This window comes from Dunckerocampus dactyliophorus, chromosome 1, assembly GCF_027744805.1.
Source record: "Dunckerocampus dactyliophorus isolate RoL2022-P2 chromosome 1, RoL_Ddac_1.1, whole genome shotgun sequence".
NCBI classification, from domain to species: domain Eukaryota; kingdom Metazoa; phylum Chordata; class Actinopteri; order Syngnathiformes; family Syngnathidae; genus Dunckerocampus; species Dunckerocampus dactyliophorus.
The window spans coordinates 8,371,320-8,388,954 of record NC_072819.1 but is presented as its reverse complement, the minus strand read 5'-3'; the positions used below and the strand labels follow the sequence as shown (position 1 = coordinate 8,388,954).

Below are 17,635 nucleotides of genomic sequence, written 5' to 3'. Positions count from 1 at the left end.
ATGTGACCCTCGCTGGAAACACCCCTGGCTTAAGGTCTTTTCCTACCCGGCCATTGTTGCTGTCCGGAAGGCGGCTGACGGAAATTCTCTGATCTGCTTTCTCGTCCAATTGCCAAGCGGCCACAGAGATGTTCCCCACCCTCTTGTTCTCCGCTGACCTGCGTATTAAAACCACCCAGCCAAAAGACAACGAGCTCAGTAGCTTGTAAGGCATGTGCACGTGGGAAGAGTGCATGTGCTACCTGAGGTCCAGCTCTAATCTGTGCTCTTTTTCCTGCAACAACTCCTTTACAGGGAAAAGTGCTGAGCCCAACATGTACATCTGATCCCACACAAAAGAAAAACACACAAATGTCAGTTCCATCAGGAAATAGAGGCGTGTGCGTGGCTTCCGGCGTAGACATCGCACCGTGCCGTGGGAGCGGTCCTTCACGTCATAGACGGCCAGTTTAACCTGCGTCTGCTGGTTGATGTTTGAATCCTGGAAGAATGCGATGCTGCTGAGGAATATGGGGTTGCTGGTACCCTGTTGACATGGTTGACATGAACAATGTGTATAATCTGTACCAGCACATGCTTGTTCACATTGTGTGCATTGATTTTCACCTCTATGACTTCCGTCTGGGCGTATTTGGTCCAGAAGGCCTGCGGTGGCGTTGTGCAGCTCACGGTTACAAAACTGTTGGGCTTCCGATCCAAAGCAGGAGTCAAAAGATCTGTGCAGGCTGCCAGGCAACATGTACAGTAAAGTACACTAAATACATCAAACAGCTGTCATGTTTCTTTTTTGGGGGGAGGATTGACTCACCGACGCTGAATTCGAGCACTGGTTCATCAGGGTCCTGACAGTTTCCTGGAACACACATGCAAGATGCCACAAGCATCACATGGCGCTGATTCCTTATGTAAACAGTTTTACATAAGTTTTTACATACATTTGCAGTGTTTTCCTGAGCGAAAGCAACAACGACTCTCGTTGCCTAGCTATTTAGTTTCCTGTGTAGTAGTAACAACTATTGTGTCATCCAGATCATTGATATAGATATCATTCAGTGGTGTGCAGACACTATCACATTATTAGAAGCACTGACCTACATTTACATGTTAAATTCTAACATTTGTTCCATGAAATTGAATTAATAAAACAATCTATTACAAGGGTGTCCAAATTTTTCCAGCGAGAAAGGAAACGATGCAAGGGCCACTTTGATATTTTGTAAAGCAACACATGTAGATATGCCAAGAAGTTATATATATTTCAAGAAAGAACTGCATCTCAGCTTTGTGAGAAAGTTAAAAAAGGGTATTATTGGTATAAACTTCGGTCTTTGCTCTTTTTCCCCCATTTTTGCTGGGTGTTAAAAAAATATTTCAACTTTCTTCTTATATAATATTTGTAAACGTTCTTCTCCTAATATAGTACTGTGGCTTTATTCCCATAATATAACTTTTTCCCCAACCAAATTTTCCAAAAATTGTATTTGTTTGTTTCTAGTAATACTACCATTTTTTTTTATAACATTTTTTATTTCATAGTTCATGTTTATTTTTGTATAATTATGACATTTTCTAGTTAGAATATGACTTTTTTCTCTTAATATTTTGACTTTACAGTCGTCCCTCACTATATTGCGTTTCGAATATTGGTCCCTCACTATGTCACGGTTTTTCAGAAAATAATTCATGAATAAATGAACGCTGTTTTACGTGGATGACTATGGCCTATTATTAGTCAAAAAATGCTGAAAGACAGGTTATATGTAGTATTGTAGTCACTAGGCATCACTAATGTTAGATTACATTACCTTTCACACTACATGGAGACTGGCTGAGATAGAGTGGAAAAAAAAAGGTTCTCCTCTCATTCCGTGTGGAAGTGGTAAGTTTTTGGCTACTTTGTCCTTCTTCCTCCCTCAGTTTGAAACACTTTCTTAAGATTAGATTGGGTAAATTGGAGAGGCTAACTAGTTAACTTGCTAGCTTGCTATGCTAGCGGCGGCCATCTGTTATATCCATGCAGTGATCCCGTAGCCTGCGCAATGTGATGTCAACAAAGAATAATAGGAGTGTAAAAGTGACTATTGGGGTGTTATTTCATGCCTACAGGGTGTAGTAATGTTAAAACCTGTATTTAGAAAGTCAAACAGATTTTCTGTGCCATTTCGTTCATTAATATTGAATCCTACTTTGCAGAAATTAACTTATTGCAGTCGAGTCTGGAACCAATGAACCTAGATAAACAAAAGACGACTGTACAGCTGTTTTTATCTATATTCATTAAAACAAATTCCAGCTGTTTCAACTTTCTTCTTGTAAATTTTCCTCTAGTAATTTCAACTTTATTACCATAATATTTTCACTTTATTCACGTAACATTACAACTTTTTCCATAACCAAATTTTCCAAAAATGACAACTTTGTCGTTTAGTTGGTTTCGCAACATATTACGACTTAAAAAAAAAAGCTTTTTCCTTTAGTATTTCAACTTAAAATGCTACTACTAAAATAATGATGAATATTATGACTTTATTCTTGTACAATTATGACTTTTTCTTGTTAGATTACAACTTTTTCTCTTAATATTTTGACTTTATTATCATAAAATTACTGCTGATTTTTCCATTTCTGCTGCTGTTTTTTTTCTTGTTAAAATTATATTTTTAGAACGTGCCGTGGGCCAATAAAAAAAAAACAGCTGCAGTGCACAAATGGCCCCCGGCCTGCATTTTGGACATCCCTGCTCTATTATTTACATTTCATAATATGTCTCTTGGCCGCACTGCTTCCAGTAGCGCAGTGGTTCTCAATTATTTTCAGTGAGTTTATGTATATATTTTATACACTAGTCAGCCTGGAAAAGGCAAAAATCACAAAACAGCATGATTTGGTAATGAATACATTTTTGAAAAACAGCAACAGACTGAAGACGCAGAAATTTGAAGCATAAAGTGGCAAGGGATTACTTAAATTATGCATTTTCAAGCATAACAATGGCTAAATGAACTAAAATACAAATATAAGGCATTCAGAAGACACATTCAAAGATGTTGTAATATGTAGTATTCTACACTGGTCACTAGGTGTCAATGTCATGATGATGAGACAATAGCCACTGCAGTAACTACTGTACAGAAACCGGAAGTAAAAAAGGAAGAAGAAGAAGAAACTCTCCCAATGGTAACATGTGTGAGTCTATATTATTTTATTTTCTCTTATTATGTCTACTATCTTTTGTAATAGGAGTGTGAGGCTGACTATAGGGGTGTTATTTCATGTCTCGAGTGCTCTAATAATGTTAAAGAAAACATTATTACAGTATTTAGATGGTTGTAAACAGGTTTTCTTTGCCCTAAGTACAAAAGTATTTATTAAAGTTTTTTCCATTTATAAATAAGGAATCCTACTTCGAGGAAATTCACTTAACACGGTCGGGACCAATTAATCGCGAGTGAGGGATTTTGTATTGGAAGATAATGGGTTAACACCAAAAGTGTCAAAGTGTGGCTTGGGTTCCTTTTGCGGCCCGTGTCTGTTTGTTCTGTATTGACTCGCAGCAGATTCTGCTATTCATCCCCAACTCTGTAATGCCACGCATTGTTATATTTGTTGCATACTATTGATGGTTTGTATAAGAGGTGGGTAACGTTTGAAATAGTAATTCATTAAATTGCCTGTTACGGGAAAACAATAATGTTGTAACTCCTAATACTGGTGATGAGGCACCCACACAATCTGTCATCAGTGTGCAAACTGAGCATTTCTCAGATTTTTAGCACCTCCCTCCAAAAATGACATTTGGGATAATTACTGTTTTGAACAGTTGCTGGTGGGGAATGTCATCTTCCTTACCTGCAAGGGCCAAGCCAATCATCTCGCTGGACAGCTGAAATGTGTTGGCCCGGTAGACCGACCACGGCCTCTGGGCCCGGCCACCGCGCTCTCTGCTCCCTGCCATGCTGGTTCGGGGAAGAGCGGGCGATGGCGGGAGGCCTGAACACAAAGCCTTATGCAGGTACCGTCACACACTCCCATGTGACTTGGTCCTTCCCCCCGTGTGGCTCCACGGTTGCTCCTGGAAGCGGCTGGCCTCTCTGTGTCACAAAAGTATGACAACAAAGTATGAAAGTTATGATTTATTTTGAGTTGAACTGATGTTTTGAAAGGGACAATGTGTGTTTAGGAGTGCATTTAAAAAAATAATTCACACTGTCATGATCTCTTGATGGCAAAGGTAAAAAAGCGTTCTCTCTTTGAACGGGGTCAGATTGTTGAGCTGCATAAGGACTCTCGTGATGCACCATTGCTGCTGAGGTTCGATGCAGTAAGACAGTCTTTTGCAACTTTTTCAAAGATCCTGAGGGTTATGGAACAAAGAAATCAAGTGGTAGACACAAAAAAATGCCACCGGCCCTGAGCCGAAGGATCCGATTGGCTGTTCATCCAGACTCGGGACCATCCTCAACCCAAATGAAGGTTGTTACTAGTGTCGAGTGCAGTTCAGTAACCATCAGAGGGAATCTGCGAGAGAAGGTTTATAGGAAAAAAAACGTCCACAAAGGCCTCGTCTTCCTCAACGCCACAAAATTGCCCGTTTGGAATTTACACGAGAGCACCAAACATGGGACACCCTACACCTAGATTTAACTTTTCCAACCACAAAAATAAAAACACAGCAGCAGCGCCAATATGTAGCGTTACCTTTCGGTAGTGGCCTGATGCAATGTGAGCTTGGCACTGACGCGCTGTGAGTAAATGTGTAGTGAAGCTAGTCGCTAGCTGGCTGGTAGCTAGTCGGTGTGGTGTAGCGAGGTGTCACTATGCCTAATTTTGGGTGCACCTCAACTTTAAATCCTGACTCCCTTGTCATGTTTTTGTTCGGAAAACCTGCCATATACATACAGTACATGCCCACTCATACTAAAGCGTTAAAACGTCTCTTAAAACCTTTTTGTTAGACTTTGCATAATCCTGGCTGGATATTTGCTCAATCTTCTTGGTTGAATTAACTTAATTTGATCATTGGTTGATTCTCTGGCAGCTTTTAAGCACAACTGTTCCACAGGGTAGAGGTCCAGGCTCTGTGAAGTTGTGTCGTGTTGGGAAACTATCCTCAGCTTGAGCAGGGTTCCATTAAAAATGTGCTTCTAGGTTAATAGTTGCTGGCCTACTTTGGGAAAACTGGACCACACTGATCTCTCTGCGGTGCCTAATTTGCCCCAGTTTGATTTACGAGCCCTACATCTGTCATGGCAACAGGGCCTACTGTAGCAGCACCTACCTTATTTGAGTATGCGCTACAAAAATGAAAACTCACGGCAAGGCTACAAGCCTTAAACTGGGTTGAGCCCATCAGAGGCATGAAGAAAAGATAAATTGATGAAAAGGGGAATGAGAATGTGTGGACTGAATGTGACAATTAAGATATCTATAAAGATAACAAAACAAAACAAAAAAAATCAAAGCCAGTTGGACCCGCTAAGTCGGCCCACCTTAGTATGTCAACAACGCTTCTAAGTCAAAGGGAATGAAAGATCGGTCCGTTAATGTTGACATGTGGTGTAGCATTGTTAAGTTCCTCATTTTTGCAAAGCAGTGTGAAGAAACATAACTACCGTCTAATTACACAACAGGTTCATTTGTTTCGTTATTACCAAAGATTTTTACAAACTCAGAATTTTTGTAACACATTTTTTTGTGTTTCAATTTTGATTTTTTCTTTCTATCAAATTATGCTGAAAATATAATTTAATAAAAATTCACAAGTAAAATGCATTGCTTAAAAAATCAGTTCATTAAAATTCTGTGTAAAAAAAACAAACCAAAAAAAACCTTCAGTGCACATCATTTTGATGTTTCAAAACTCACACATATTCTTCCGGTCATGTGACTATACATTTTATACCTGATTGGCTGGCTCTGAGACCCCAGTCCATCGATTCAGTCTTAATTTCCAGCGCGTTTTTTGAATTTTAAAAAACACTGCACTTTAGCAAGCTGAATTTTTCAAATCTATATTTCATGAAACTGAATTTCAAAACAAATTTTTATTAAATACAATTTACAGCATAAAATCATGTAAATTCATCCGCAAAAAATAAATTTACATAAATTCAGTATATTAAAAATATATATATGGCTGTCTATGTTAATGCGTTAATAACAAGTTAAGGGAAATTCCCTTTAATGCCACAATTTTTTTAAACGCACAATTAACCTGCACACGTTCCAGCACGTACAGCCCACACTGCGGTTTGAGAAAACGGTGTGGTTTCGCAGCTAATGTTGAGCCACAAGCGGGAGCAAATATTGAGTAGAAATATACAAAGAAAAGGGTATTTTGAACGGAAAGTTTAGCTTCAAAACACTGGCAAATAGCTCTCCTGACAAGACCAAAGTTATTTGTTTTATTTTGGTTGTACACATCAGGCAATGAGGCTGAGTACAAAGCTGCCAAGTACGGACTGAGGAAAGCCATTACAGCGGCAAAGAGACAGTACAGAAAGAAGCTGGATGCCTTCTATTCCACTGCAGACTCTGGGATGATGTGGAGAGGCTTGCAGCACATTACAGACTACAAGACCACCACCGGCATCATCAGCTCTGCAGAGAAGCCTTCCAGACGACCTCAACGCATTCTACACTCACTTTGAGGATACAAATAACAACACAGAGACACACACACACACACCTGGACCACCAGACCCCCCTCACCACCACCAACAGTCTCATCAGATCAAAGTCCTGAAGAGAATCAGCCCCCACAAGGCAGCAGGACCAGACAACATCCCTGGTCGTGCTCTGACAGCATGTGCCAACGAGCTGGTGAATGTCTTCACCTCCATCTTCAACCTTTCCCTCAGCCAGAGCACAGTCCCCTGCTGCTTCAAGACCACAACCATCGCCCACGCCCCAATAAAGAGTCCACCCACCTGCCTGAATGACTACAGACCGGTAGCACTCACTCCAGTCATTATGAAGTGTTTCGAGAGGGTGGTACTAGCCCACATTCAGAGCAACATCCCGGACCCCCTGGACTCCCTGCAGTATGCCTACGGGCCCAATAGATTCACCTCAGATGCCATTACAGCTGTTCTCCATCATTCCTTGTCCCATCTGGAAAACAAAGACTCCTACATCAAGATGCTTTTTGTGGACTACGGCTCCACACGGTCATCCCCCACAAACTGTCTACGCTTGGTTTGCACCCCAACCTGTGCGACTGGCTCCTGGACTGTCTGACTGGCAGTCTGTCAGGATTGGTAACAGGACATCAGTCAGCATCACCACCAACATAGGAACTCCATAGGGATGTGTCCTCAGCCTCATCCTCTACATCCTGTTCACGCACGACTGCGTCGCCTCCCACAAGGACAACATCATCCTGAAGTTTGCAGACGACACTGCAGTGATAGGACGCATCACTGCGTGGGACGACGTGGCCTACAGGATGGAGGTGGAGAGTCTGGTGGCATGGTGCGAAGACGACAACAACCTCACCCTCAACACGGACAAGACAAAGGAGATGATAGTGGACATGAGGAAGGAGAGGAGACCTTATCAGCCACTATTCATCCGGGAGTTTGAAGTGGAGCGGGTGAGCAGCTTTAAGTACCTCTGGGTCCATATTACCGAGGACTTCACATGGACACTCAACACCACACAGCTGGTCAAGAAGGCTCAACAGCGGCTGTACTTTCTGAGGAGGCTGAGGAAGTTTACAATGTCAACCAAAATCCTCAGCAACTTCTACAGCTGCACCGTGGAGAGCATCTTGACCTACTGCATCACTGTGTAAAACGGCAGCACTACAGCCATGGACCGCAAACGCCTGCAGAGAGTGGTTAAGACTGCTCCGAGGATCATCAGGACTCCAATGCCCTCTCTGCAGAGCATATACCACCGCAGAGTCCACAGGAGAGCTGACGGAGGTACAGGAATGTAAAATGCAGAACAAACCATCTAAAGAACTCGTTCTACCCCGCTGCCATCAGACTCAAACAGCTGATCAGAACATTACACTAACAGACACTGTAATACCAACCTGAATACTTGAAATACTGTTTTTACGCACCACACAGCTCTTTCATTTGTATAAACCATTTTTATGCGTTAATATTGATCTTGTTTATTTTACTTTTGTCTTATCTATTTTTACACTCTTTTTTACTATTCTATACTACTTATACTATTTTATTTAATGCTGTTATGCTAAGTGGACAGCAAAGTAAGAATTTCATCATACAGGGAAACGTGTTTCTTTACTGTGCACATGGCAATAAGCACTTTGAATCTTGAATCTTGTCTGCTAGAAATGAGCAGCTACTCAGTGAGTGAGCTAAAATGGTTTTATTTTCCATCACAGCGCTGTTTTTGCAGATCAAATAAACCCCTTCTGAAGTCACGTTACCATCGTAATAAACTGCCACACATTCGACAGTAGTCATAAGTAAGAGAAAGCTAGCCCTCCACACGTTATGTTGGTAAGGCACATTAACCTTAATCTCACTGATTGCTCTACCTTAATTTAACCTTCTCTCGAATCTTCCGCTCCATTCGGGAAGAGATGATGCAAAATATAAGATGTGCTGTTGTGGTATGCAAGTGGCGCGTTGCAATGGATACATGTCACGGTGTTCAACTTGCTGTTTTTTCATTTTCTGTCTGTTTTTTACACTTTGGCGACAAAATTGCAACTTCATTCTTTGTTTTCCTTCAATCCTTTTGTTGCCTTGTCGCATTCCCTCGCCTCTTCAGTCTTCCCGCGCCATCCGCTTCCTTCTTCGTCCTCTACGTTGGTGACGTAAGCGTGTTGGTGACGATTCCTCGAGGCAGAAAAAAATTTTGTAATCGAGGTACTGGAATTATTCGAGGAATCGTTGCACCCCTATCGTCAATAATGTAATGTTTGCAGAAACATTTATTAGATACATTCTTCTTTGCGGTTCGAATTCCACGGCTTCACTCTATTAATGATTGATTCATTGGATTTTCCATTATATACCTTGTGGGTTGTAGATGTAGATATAGTTTTGCATGTACTGTATGTAAGTGTTACTGGAAAAAAGAGAGAGATTATTTTTGTGTGATTTTTTTTTTTTTTTGCCCAGGCAAAGACCTGCCACACAATTTTGGGTTGCAATCCGCCAGTTGAGAACCCCTAGGTTAGAGGACGTTTCAGTTTAAATGGGGCTTTCTGGGACAGATTCTAATGCTAGCCGAGGTTCCACTGTATTATCATCCATTCTCTTTATGGCTCCGGCCAAAGTCACAAGTAAATGTGCAAACAATGGCTAGTTTCAGTTTCGGTTATGTTGATAACCACTTACGTCAGTCAACCAGTCTGAGGAACGTGGACATAAAGCAGCAAATAAAGGAACCAAGTCCCTTCCCAAAAAATAAAAAGCTGAAAATGAAAATCTAGTTTCAGAAACTTTTCACTGACTTCCAGTGACTTTGATCCAAAATGTGAAAGAGCTCCAAATGAAGGCACTTGTGTCAAGTGTACATATGTTAGTCACATGAAATTAGGCACGTGCAGATGATTTACGGTTGATGGAAAATCTGACCGAGAGCCTCCTGACATACAGCTCAAAGTGTATTTAGCTCTTCTTTCGTTTTGGCTCTTTTAACCTTTGAGTTGAATCAGAACTCATCTTGTTCGTGTGTAGACATGAGTGCCTCCTTCTGCCTCATCTGGAGCTTGGCCAGTTGACCAAATATGGCAAAAAGCCATTTTATACTGGTTGGTCTTGACGAGACATGACGACGACGCACACACAAGAACAGTGTTGGCCCAATCTTCTCCAATTGCACAAGTTTATTAGCCCACATCTGATATTTTCGCTTAGACTGTGATCTTATAACTAGAATGCATTTTTTTCTTTTGTTTATTAGCGCAAGATGATGCAAATCTGTGTCTTACCATGCAATATGCCACAACTTATGTCCTTTTGAATGGACTCACGGTTTTCTCCAGAAAGGTCGAACAGGATTGTAAGGAGTATCGACAAACAGGAGATCACGATCTGAGAAGAAAGAACAAGCAAAGCTTGAGATCAGGGATCACTGACTGCACGGACCCATCCAATTTATCAATCAATTTGTCAATAAATTATTTAAGTATTAGGTTTTAAGGACGTTTATATTTTGACCGGCGCATCTTTTTTAAAGTGAGATACAGACAGAGAGGACAGCGAGACATACTGGGAAAGACGAGTAATGATACGGATAAAGAGGACAGCAAGACAAGTGAAACATACAGGGAAAGATGACTGATGATACAGATTAAAGAGGACAGGGAGATGAGTGAAACATACAGGAAAGAAGACAGAAACAAGTGATAGATAAGGATACAGAGGACAGCAACAGGAGTGAGACACACAGGGAAAGAAGATAAAAACGAGTGAGACATACAGGAAAAGAAGATAGACACAAGTGAGCGATATGGATAAAGAGAAAAGCAAGTTGAGAGACATTCAGGGAAAGAAGATAGAAACGAGTGAGACATACAGGGAAAGAAGATAGAAATGTGTGATCGACATGGATAAAGAGGACAGCAAGATGAGTGTGACATGCAGGGAAAGAAGACAGAAACGAGTGAGACATACAGGGAAAGAAAATAGAGACGAATGATCGATTGGGATAAAGAGGACAGCCAGACAATTGAGAAGATAGAAACCAATGATAGATACAGATAGAGAGGACAGCAAGACGAGTGAAAGTTACGGGGAAAGACGAGCGATATGCCCCGCCTGCCCGATAGCTACTCCCGCCGTCCCTCGCCCTGGCCACCAGCAATGGTGGAGGAGTAAGAGGACAGCAAGTCGAGTGAGAAAAATAAATACACTCTCTAAAATGAAAAAAGTAGACAGTGTCGAACTGGACCATAGCTTGAGGAAATTTTCTGTATCTCCACCTATTTGAATTTTCGTTGAATACCCTGCTTTAGATAGATAGATTAAAGCTTTGCTACACGTGTTTCCCCCATGCAGGCTGATTAAACTCATAATAGGAGTGTGTGAAGTGTATGTTTGAGCCCATTAGAATACGGCATGAATAATGTCTTTCGAGGGCAGCTGTAGGCTTTTCACATGCTAATGAGCATGGTCTGTAAGCTCCAACCTTCACCTTCTTGCATTCGCCACACATCTCTAAAAAAAAAAAAAAAAAAAAAATCTGTTTTTATTCCGACGCACTGCGGTAAATGAACGCTTTTCAAGGTTCCTGACATGCACAAATGTTCTGGTCTGTATTGCTCAAGTTACCAATACTTCCTTCTGGTGTTGCACAAGGGATGTTAAAAGACGTCTGCTGAAACATTCCATGAATGCAATGTCAGTAAAAACACTTGACAGCATGTTTTTTGGCAGAAAGTATTTAAAAAAAAAACACACAATGATGCCTTTTTAGTCAAATCTATCTTCAAATGAAAATCCGCGCTGTAACGAGACTTTTGTGTCATGCATGCTCGTCATGTGGTAGACACAGCAGACAAATATGAATGTTCGCACTTGCCTCCAGCTGCTAGCGCATCATGATTGTGCACTTTCAATAAAATGTCCAAACGCAGCTCGCACTTGCACAGTCAGGACACCAACATGAGGTCACAATCAGTGTTAGTCAGCCTCGCACGGCAGCTCCACGTTACGCACATGCCAGAGGACGCCCGCTGCTTTTACCCCGATGCAGGATGTAAACAAAGTCACGTTGCTGACAGCATCACGAGGCAAAAAAAGAAACGCAGCTGCATCTCTCGGTCCTCTCCTCTTCCCCCGTCACTGGAGCCATTTAACTCTTTGCAGCACCAACAGCTGCAGCCATCCTGTGGTCACGGCTGCCATTTCTCTACGTTATAGTCATCATGGGTGCATCACTCTTTGGACCACGTATCACTAGCATACACATAATTGATATTTTCAAGCAATACGGAGACTTTGGCACACACAGTAGAGACTGACTGACTGCAACCGACACAAACACACTGAAATACTCATCTTTCACTGGTCTTTTGGTGCAACTCTGATGCTTATTAATGATTCATGAGACTGGAGCTGCTGCCTATATCGGTATCAGTATCAGTGTTGATAATGAAGTGCTGGACAATATCAATACAGTAATCTAGGGCTGCAACTAACAATTATTTTCTTAGTCGATTAATCGCATAATCGAGTTAGGCCCTAGACCAGGGGTGTCCAAAGTGCAGCCTGGGGGCCATTTGCCACCCACGCCTTGTTTTTTATTGGCCTGCGGCACAATGTAGAAATAAAACAAAACTCTAAAAAATTGGAAAAATAGAGCAGAAAGGTAGCATATGAAGAGAACAAGCTGAAACATTGATACAAATAACTTTGAACAACACAAAGCTGTGTCTTGTGATATATACCATTTTGAAAGCCTTTTTACAAAATTACAAAAAAAATATATAAATATGGATATAAAAATACATTTGAGAGGCTGAAATCATCATTATTTACATTTACAAATCCAAACATAATTAATCTAATACCAAAATAGTTGTCTTGGAATAACTGGATAATCGTTTAATCATCAATTCATTTGCACTTCATGCTTCAAATTTTGCAGCTTCACTGGTTTTTCAAAAATATTTATCGCTGTTTGATGGTTGAATACGGCCAATCATCTATATATAAGGCATTCAGAAGATGCTTTCAAAGATGTTGTTATGACATGTATTATTCTACACTGTTCACTAGGTGTCAGTAATGTCATGTAGGGTAAGACACACAAGCACCAGACTTGGCCGCCAAAACAACAGGCTTTTATGATCTCACAACAGGCACAATAATCCCAAACACGGGGGCTACTGTTGCGACCGCAACCCACGCCAAGCTGAAACTCAACTCTGAACCCCCAATGTCACTTCCTGTCCGTCTCTCACTCAGCTCCCCTAGCACCGAAACACATTCAGAGCTTATTGTACAATAGTGGGTAATACGAGTGTAACAGTGACTATAGAGTATGTCATTTCATTTCTAGAGGGCTCTAATAATGCTAAAAAACATATTTAGAAGGTCATAAAAAGGTTTTCTGTGCTCTAACTATGAAACTACTACGGATGCCCTTCCTGACACAACCCTCCCATTTAGCCGGGTTTGGAACTGGCATGGTGATGGCTGGAAATCGAACCTATGCTGACTGCTTGAAAAGTAGCAGCATGTAACAATACACTACCACAATGCAGTATGTGAGAAAAAAAAGTGTGTTTGACCTGTCTATTTTGCAGGACAAACTGCGTGTTTTTAATTGATGATGTCGTCACGATCAATTTCACCCCCCTCATTGTGCATAAGCAGCATCCACGTCTGGGTTAGGCTTTTCTGCCGCTGTCTGCGAGCAAGAAAAGGGAAAGGTCATGCAGCAGTCACCCTTGCAGAGTGGGCGGCTATGATGAGTCACCAACAACAGCAACAAGGGGAAAAAAACCCACAGAAATTAACACTACATTAATATTAATGAGGTCATGAGTACAAATAATATAAAGTTTGCCTGGTGATGCTGAGAAGAAGAAATAAAACCCAAGTGCAGAAACTTGATTGGGAAAAAAGATTGCCTGAAAACAACCCACACTGTCCATTTTAGATTTAGCGCTACTATTCACCCTCGCTCCTGAACACATTATAATGTCTGTGAATGGAGCTTGTCATTTCAACTCCGTTCAGTAGAGGGGGTCGTAACTCTGCTTCTTAAGACAGCTAATTCGCACATGTAACACGAAACAGCCTTGCCAGTGATCGAGCCCATGTCCACAAATCCCCACCGATTGACAAGTGTACCAAAGTTAACCACTAAGCCATTGTCCAGCACAGCTCTTAAGGCATCGGGGAATGAGATTTACATATCGTCTTGGTCGCGCATCACAAGGCACCTGTTCATCAATATAGCAGGAAACAACATAACAGGTTGTTTTCTTTTCATAAGTCACGCGCACACGTATGAAAACTGTAGTATTCCATGATGCACCCTCAGGTAACTGTGACTTTCCGGTCCGCTCGGCAATTTCGGCGCACCACATCCGGAAAAGCTATGCCTTCCAAATAAAAGCATCCCTGTACAATATCACAGTTACACCACATAGTCAACCCCCGCAAGTCGATAAGTTCAAGCACCGTTGCAAAATAAGCTCTGAAAACATGAAATAATGTCTGCAGTGTCACAACTAATTGTAATATTTTAGCTCAAGACTCTGACCTGGCTGCTGGCGGCATCAACAGTACACGAGTCACTTCCTGTCAGAGATTCTCACAAAAACGAACAATTTCTAGCCACCTTCCAATAGAGCTTTATCCATTCTCCACTGTCCAAGTACAATATATTAAAGCCTGCTTTATTCCCGTGTAAAGGCTAGGTTTAACATTCTTGAAATGATCCGGAAATAAAATAAAACTCAACTTTTCGGAAAAAGCTTGACTTGCTTCAAAAGCACCGTCGAGAGAAAAGCGACAATTAAGTTAATTACTAAAGTCGTAAAGTGTGCCGAAAACGTATTACTTACATGCTCCTTTTCAACATAAAAGAGTGGAATCCGCTGTATATGGGGAAAAAAAAGAGCAGTGTTTTGAGGAGTCTGACGTCGCCACAGCACCTTTCAGACTGCAGCACCAGAAGTGACAGCCCGGCTAGTTCCGCCTCCTGCGTGACGTCACACAGACGTAATCACGTTCGCTCTACCCGCGCGAGCTTTTTGCTCTCAAAATAAGAAATAAAAGAAAACGTAAGAATAAAATTTACTGTATTCTTTTTATTATTATTATTATTATTACAACACTTATCATAATTCCAGGCCAAAATGAAGTAAAATAAAATACAATGCAATAAGGATAGTTTTTGGACTCAAATCTTACCAAAAGGTAGATCAGGGGTGCTTTTTTTTTTGCACATTCTAAAAATATAATTTAAATAAAAAAGTTTTTTAAAAAGTAACAAAAAAGTCAAATTATTAAGACAAAAATTTTAGTTGCATAATGTTGAAATATTAAAGAAAAATTAAAATTAAAATTCTAATATTATGAGAAACAAAAAAAATTCTTATTTTTCTGTTTTGGGTAACCTTACCTTTTTTTTAACCTCTGGCACTTCACCACTTACCTTTGCACCAATTCAAGCTATTCGTTGGACTTAAACGACTTCCATCCATCCATCTTCTATGCCGCTTATCCTCACTAGGGTCCTATCCCAGCTGACTTTGAGCGAGAGGCGGGGTACACCGTGGACAGGACACATATAGACAAACAATCCTTCACACTCACATTCATACCTATGGACAATTTAGAGTCGCCAATTAAACTAACATGCATATATTTGGAAAGTGGGAGGAAATCAGAGTAACACACGCACGGGGAGAACATGCAAACTTCACACAGAGATGCCCAACGAAGATTCAAACCCAGATCTTCCCGATCTCCTGACCGTGTGGCCAACATGCTAACCAGTATGCCCGACTTGTACGACTTGAATTTCAATAAATAACTGGGAAAATTGGGATGTCCTACAACTTTTGACCGGTAGTGTAAATGTTTGAGATCAAACAAATTTGAATATTAGTCAATAACAACACGACTGAACACAAAATGCAATTTTTAAATGAAACTTTTTATTTTTAAGGGAGAAAAAAAATCCAAACTTACATGGCCCTGTGTGAAAAAGTGATTGCCCCCTAAACCTAATAACTGGTTGGGCCACCCTTAGCAGCAACAACTGCAATCAAGCGTTTGCAGTGGAGGAATTTTGTCCCAGTGATCTTTGCAGAATTGTTGTAATTCAGCCACATTGGAGGGTTTTCCAGCATGAAGCACCTTTTTAAGGTCATGCCACAGCATCTCAATAGTATTCAGGTCAGGACTTTGGCTAGGCCACTCCAAAGTCTTCATTTTGTTTTTCTTCAGCCATTCAGAGGTAGACTTGCTGGTGTGTTTTGGATCATTGTCCTGCTGCAGAACCCAAGTTGGTTTCAGCTTGAGGTCACCAACAGATTTTTTTGTAGACAGAAGAATTCATGGTTACATTTATCACAGCAAGTCTTCCAGGTCCTGAAGCAGCAAAAAAGCCCCAGACCATCACACTACCACCACCATATTTTACTGTTGATATGATGTTCTTTTTCTCAAATGCGGCATGACTTTTAGGGCAGATGTAATGGGACACACACCTTCCAAAAAGTTTTTGTCTCATAAGACCACAGAGTATTTTCCCATGTGCCATTTTTGCACAGTGTCTTTCTTATGGTGGAGTCATGAAAACTGACCTTAACTGAGGCAAGGGAGGCCAGCAGTTCTTTGGATGTTGTTGTGGGTTTTTTTTGTGGCCTCTTGGGTGAGTCATCACTGCGCTCTTGGGGTAATATCGGTTGGGCGGCCACTCCTGGGAAGGTTCACCACTGTTCCACGTTTTCGCTATTTGTGAATAATGCCTCTTCCTGTGGTTTGCTGGAGTCCCAAAGCTTTAGAAATGGCTTTATAGCCTTTTCCAGACTAGCATATCTCAAAGATCTCAAGATCTCAGTTAAGTTAGGTTTTAACTTTTTCACACAGCGTCATGTAGGTTTGGATTTTATTTCTCCCTTAATAATAAAAAGGTTTCATTGAAAAACTGCTTTTTGTGTTCAGTTGTGTGGACTCATATTTCAATTTGTTTGATGATCCGAAACATTGTGACAAATGTTTGTGTGACAAACATGCAAAAAACATGAAAAGAAATAAGAAATCAGGAAGGGGGCGCACACTTTTTCACACCACCGTATACTCTGTTGCCAAATGCCTCACCTTTTCCCTCACTTGAAATATGTACAGTGTAAAATGGGACATTATGTCGCTTGGAGGGCTTTTCGCACACACACAGAAAACATATTGAAAAAACTCTATAAGGTCTATAAGGTGGATTGTTCCGTTCAGGGCGGACCGAACCGTACCACCCGTAGTATTTACTGTTACAAGGTTTGTAAGGGATACTGACTGCAAATAAACCCTAAGTTGTTCGATATACTGTATTTGTTCTGACAGTGACTATAAACACACAGATTCTGCTCCCATGCTGGCCCAATGTCATGGTCGTAGTCATGGTTTGACTTATTTGAACATTCTTTTCACTTCACTATACATCACATATCACAATTCACAGTTCCGCATGTTCAAAAGGAGTAGGAAGAAGCCGAGTTTATCCAATCCTACCCGCTCTTTGTTTTGCATCAAATTGCTAATACATTTACCAATTGCTAATACATCTCACATCAATTGCCGATACATTTGTTCATTTTCTATCCAACACATTCCGTTTGCCAGTTCTGAATAACACGAGAAGTGATAAAGCAATAACACAATATTACAATGAAGTTGAGGTTTGCAAATCTGTATGGGCAAACAGCTGTAAATTGCATAAAGTGCAGTTGTTGTATGGCTTAGCATAGTATTTCTCTGTAGCTCAGTATTCGTCTTTTACTTTGTAAATGTTGCAATATTACTTTTACAAAATGTAAAACATCTACAAAAAAAACAAAGACAAACTCTTTGATTTCTGCCTCAGAGGCATCCTTTTCACAACATGTGAGACAAGCATTGTTAATTAATCTTTTTTTTTTCTTTTTTTGGGGTTTCTAGAGTTAAACATGCCAGCATACAAAATA

The 17,635-nt window shown here is 40.7% G+C and overlaps 1 protein-coding gene across 10 annotated transcripts in view; it reads right to left on the bottom strand.

The window, feature by feature from the left end:
• The window catches only part of LOC129178657 (inositol polyphosphate-4-phosphatase type I A-like), a 48,746-nt gene extending 34,093 nt beyond the window's left edge, over positions 1 to 14,653 (bottom strand). For 8 of the 10 annotated variants that reach the window (XM_054771147.1, XM_054771141.1, XM_054771090.1 and 5 more), the window contains exons 1-8: positions 14,513 to 14,653; positions 9,923 to 10,025; positions 3,850 to 4,091; positions 809 to 853; positions 607 to 725; positions 410 to 526; positions 243 to 322; positions 47 to 158 (exon numbers count right to left, since the gene is read on the bottom strand). In XM_054771147.1, the coding sequence (XP_054627122.1) occupies positions 47 to 158; positions 243 to 322; positions 410 to 526; positions 607 to 725; positions 809 to 853; positions 3,850 to 3,955 (579 nt within the window). In that variant the 5' untranslated portion in view covers positions 3,956 to 4,091; positions 9,923 to 10,025; positions 14,513 to 14,653. The remainder of the gene's footprint in view (positions 1 to 46; positions 159 to 242; positions 323 to 409; positions 527 to 606; positions 726 to 808; positions 854 to 3,849; positions 4,092 to 9,922; positions 10,026 to 14,512) is intronic. The other 2 variants (XM_054771104.1, XM_054771098.1) reach the window with 2 other exon arrangements.
• Positions 14,654 to 17,635: the final 2,982 nt, after the last annotated feature.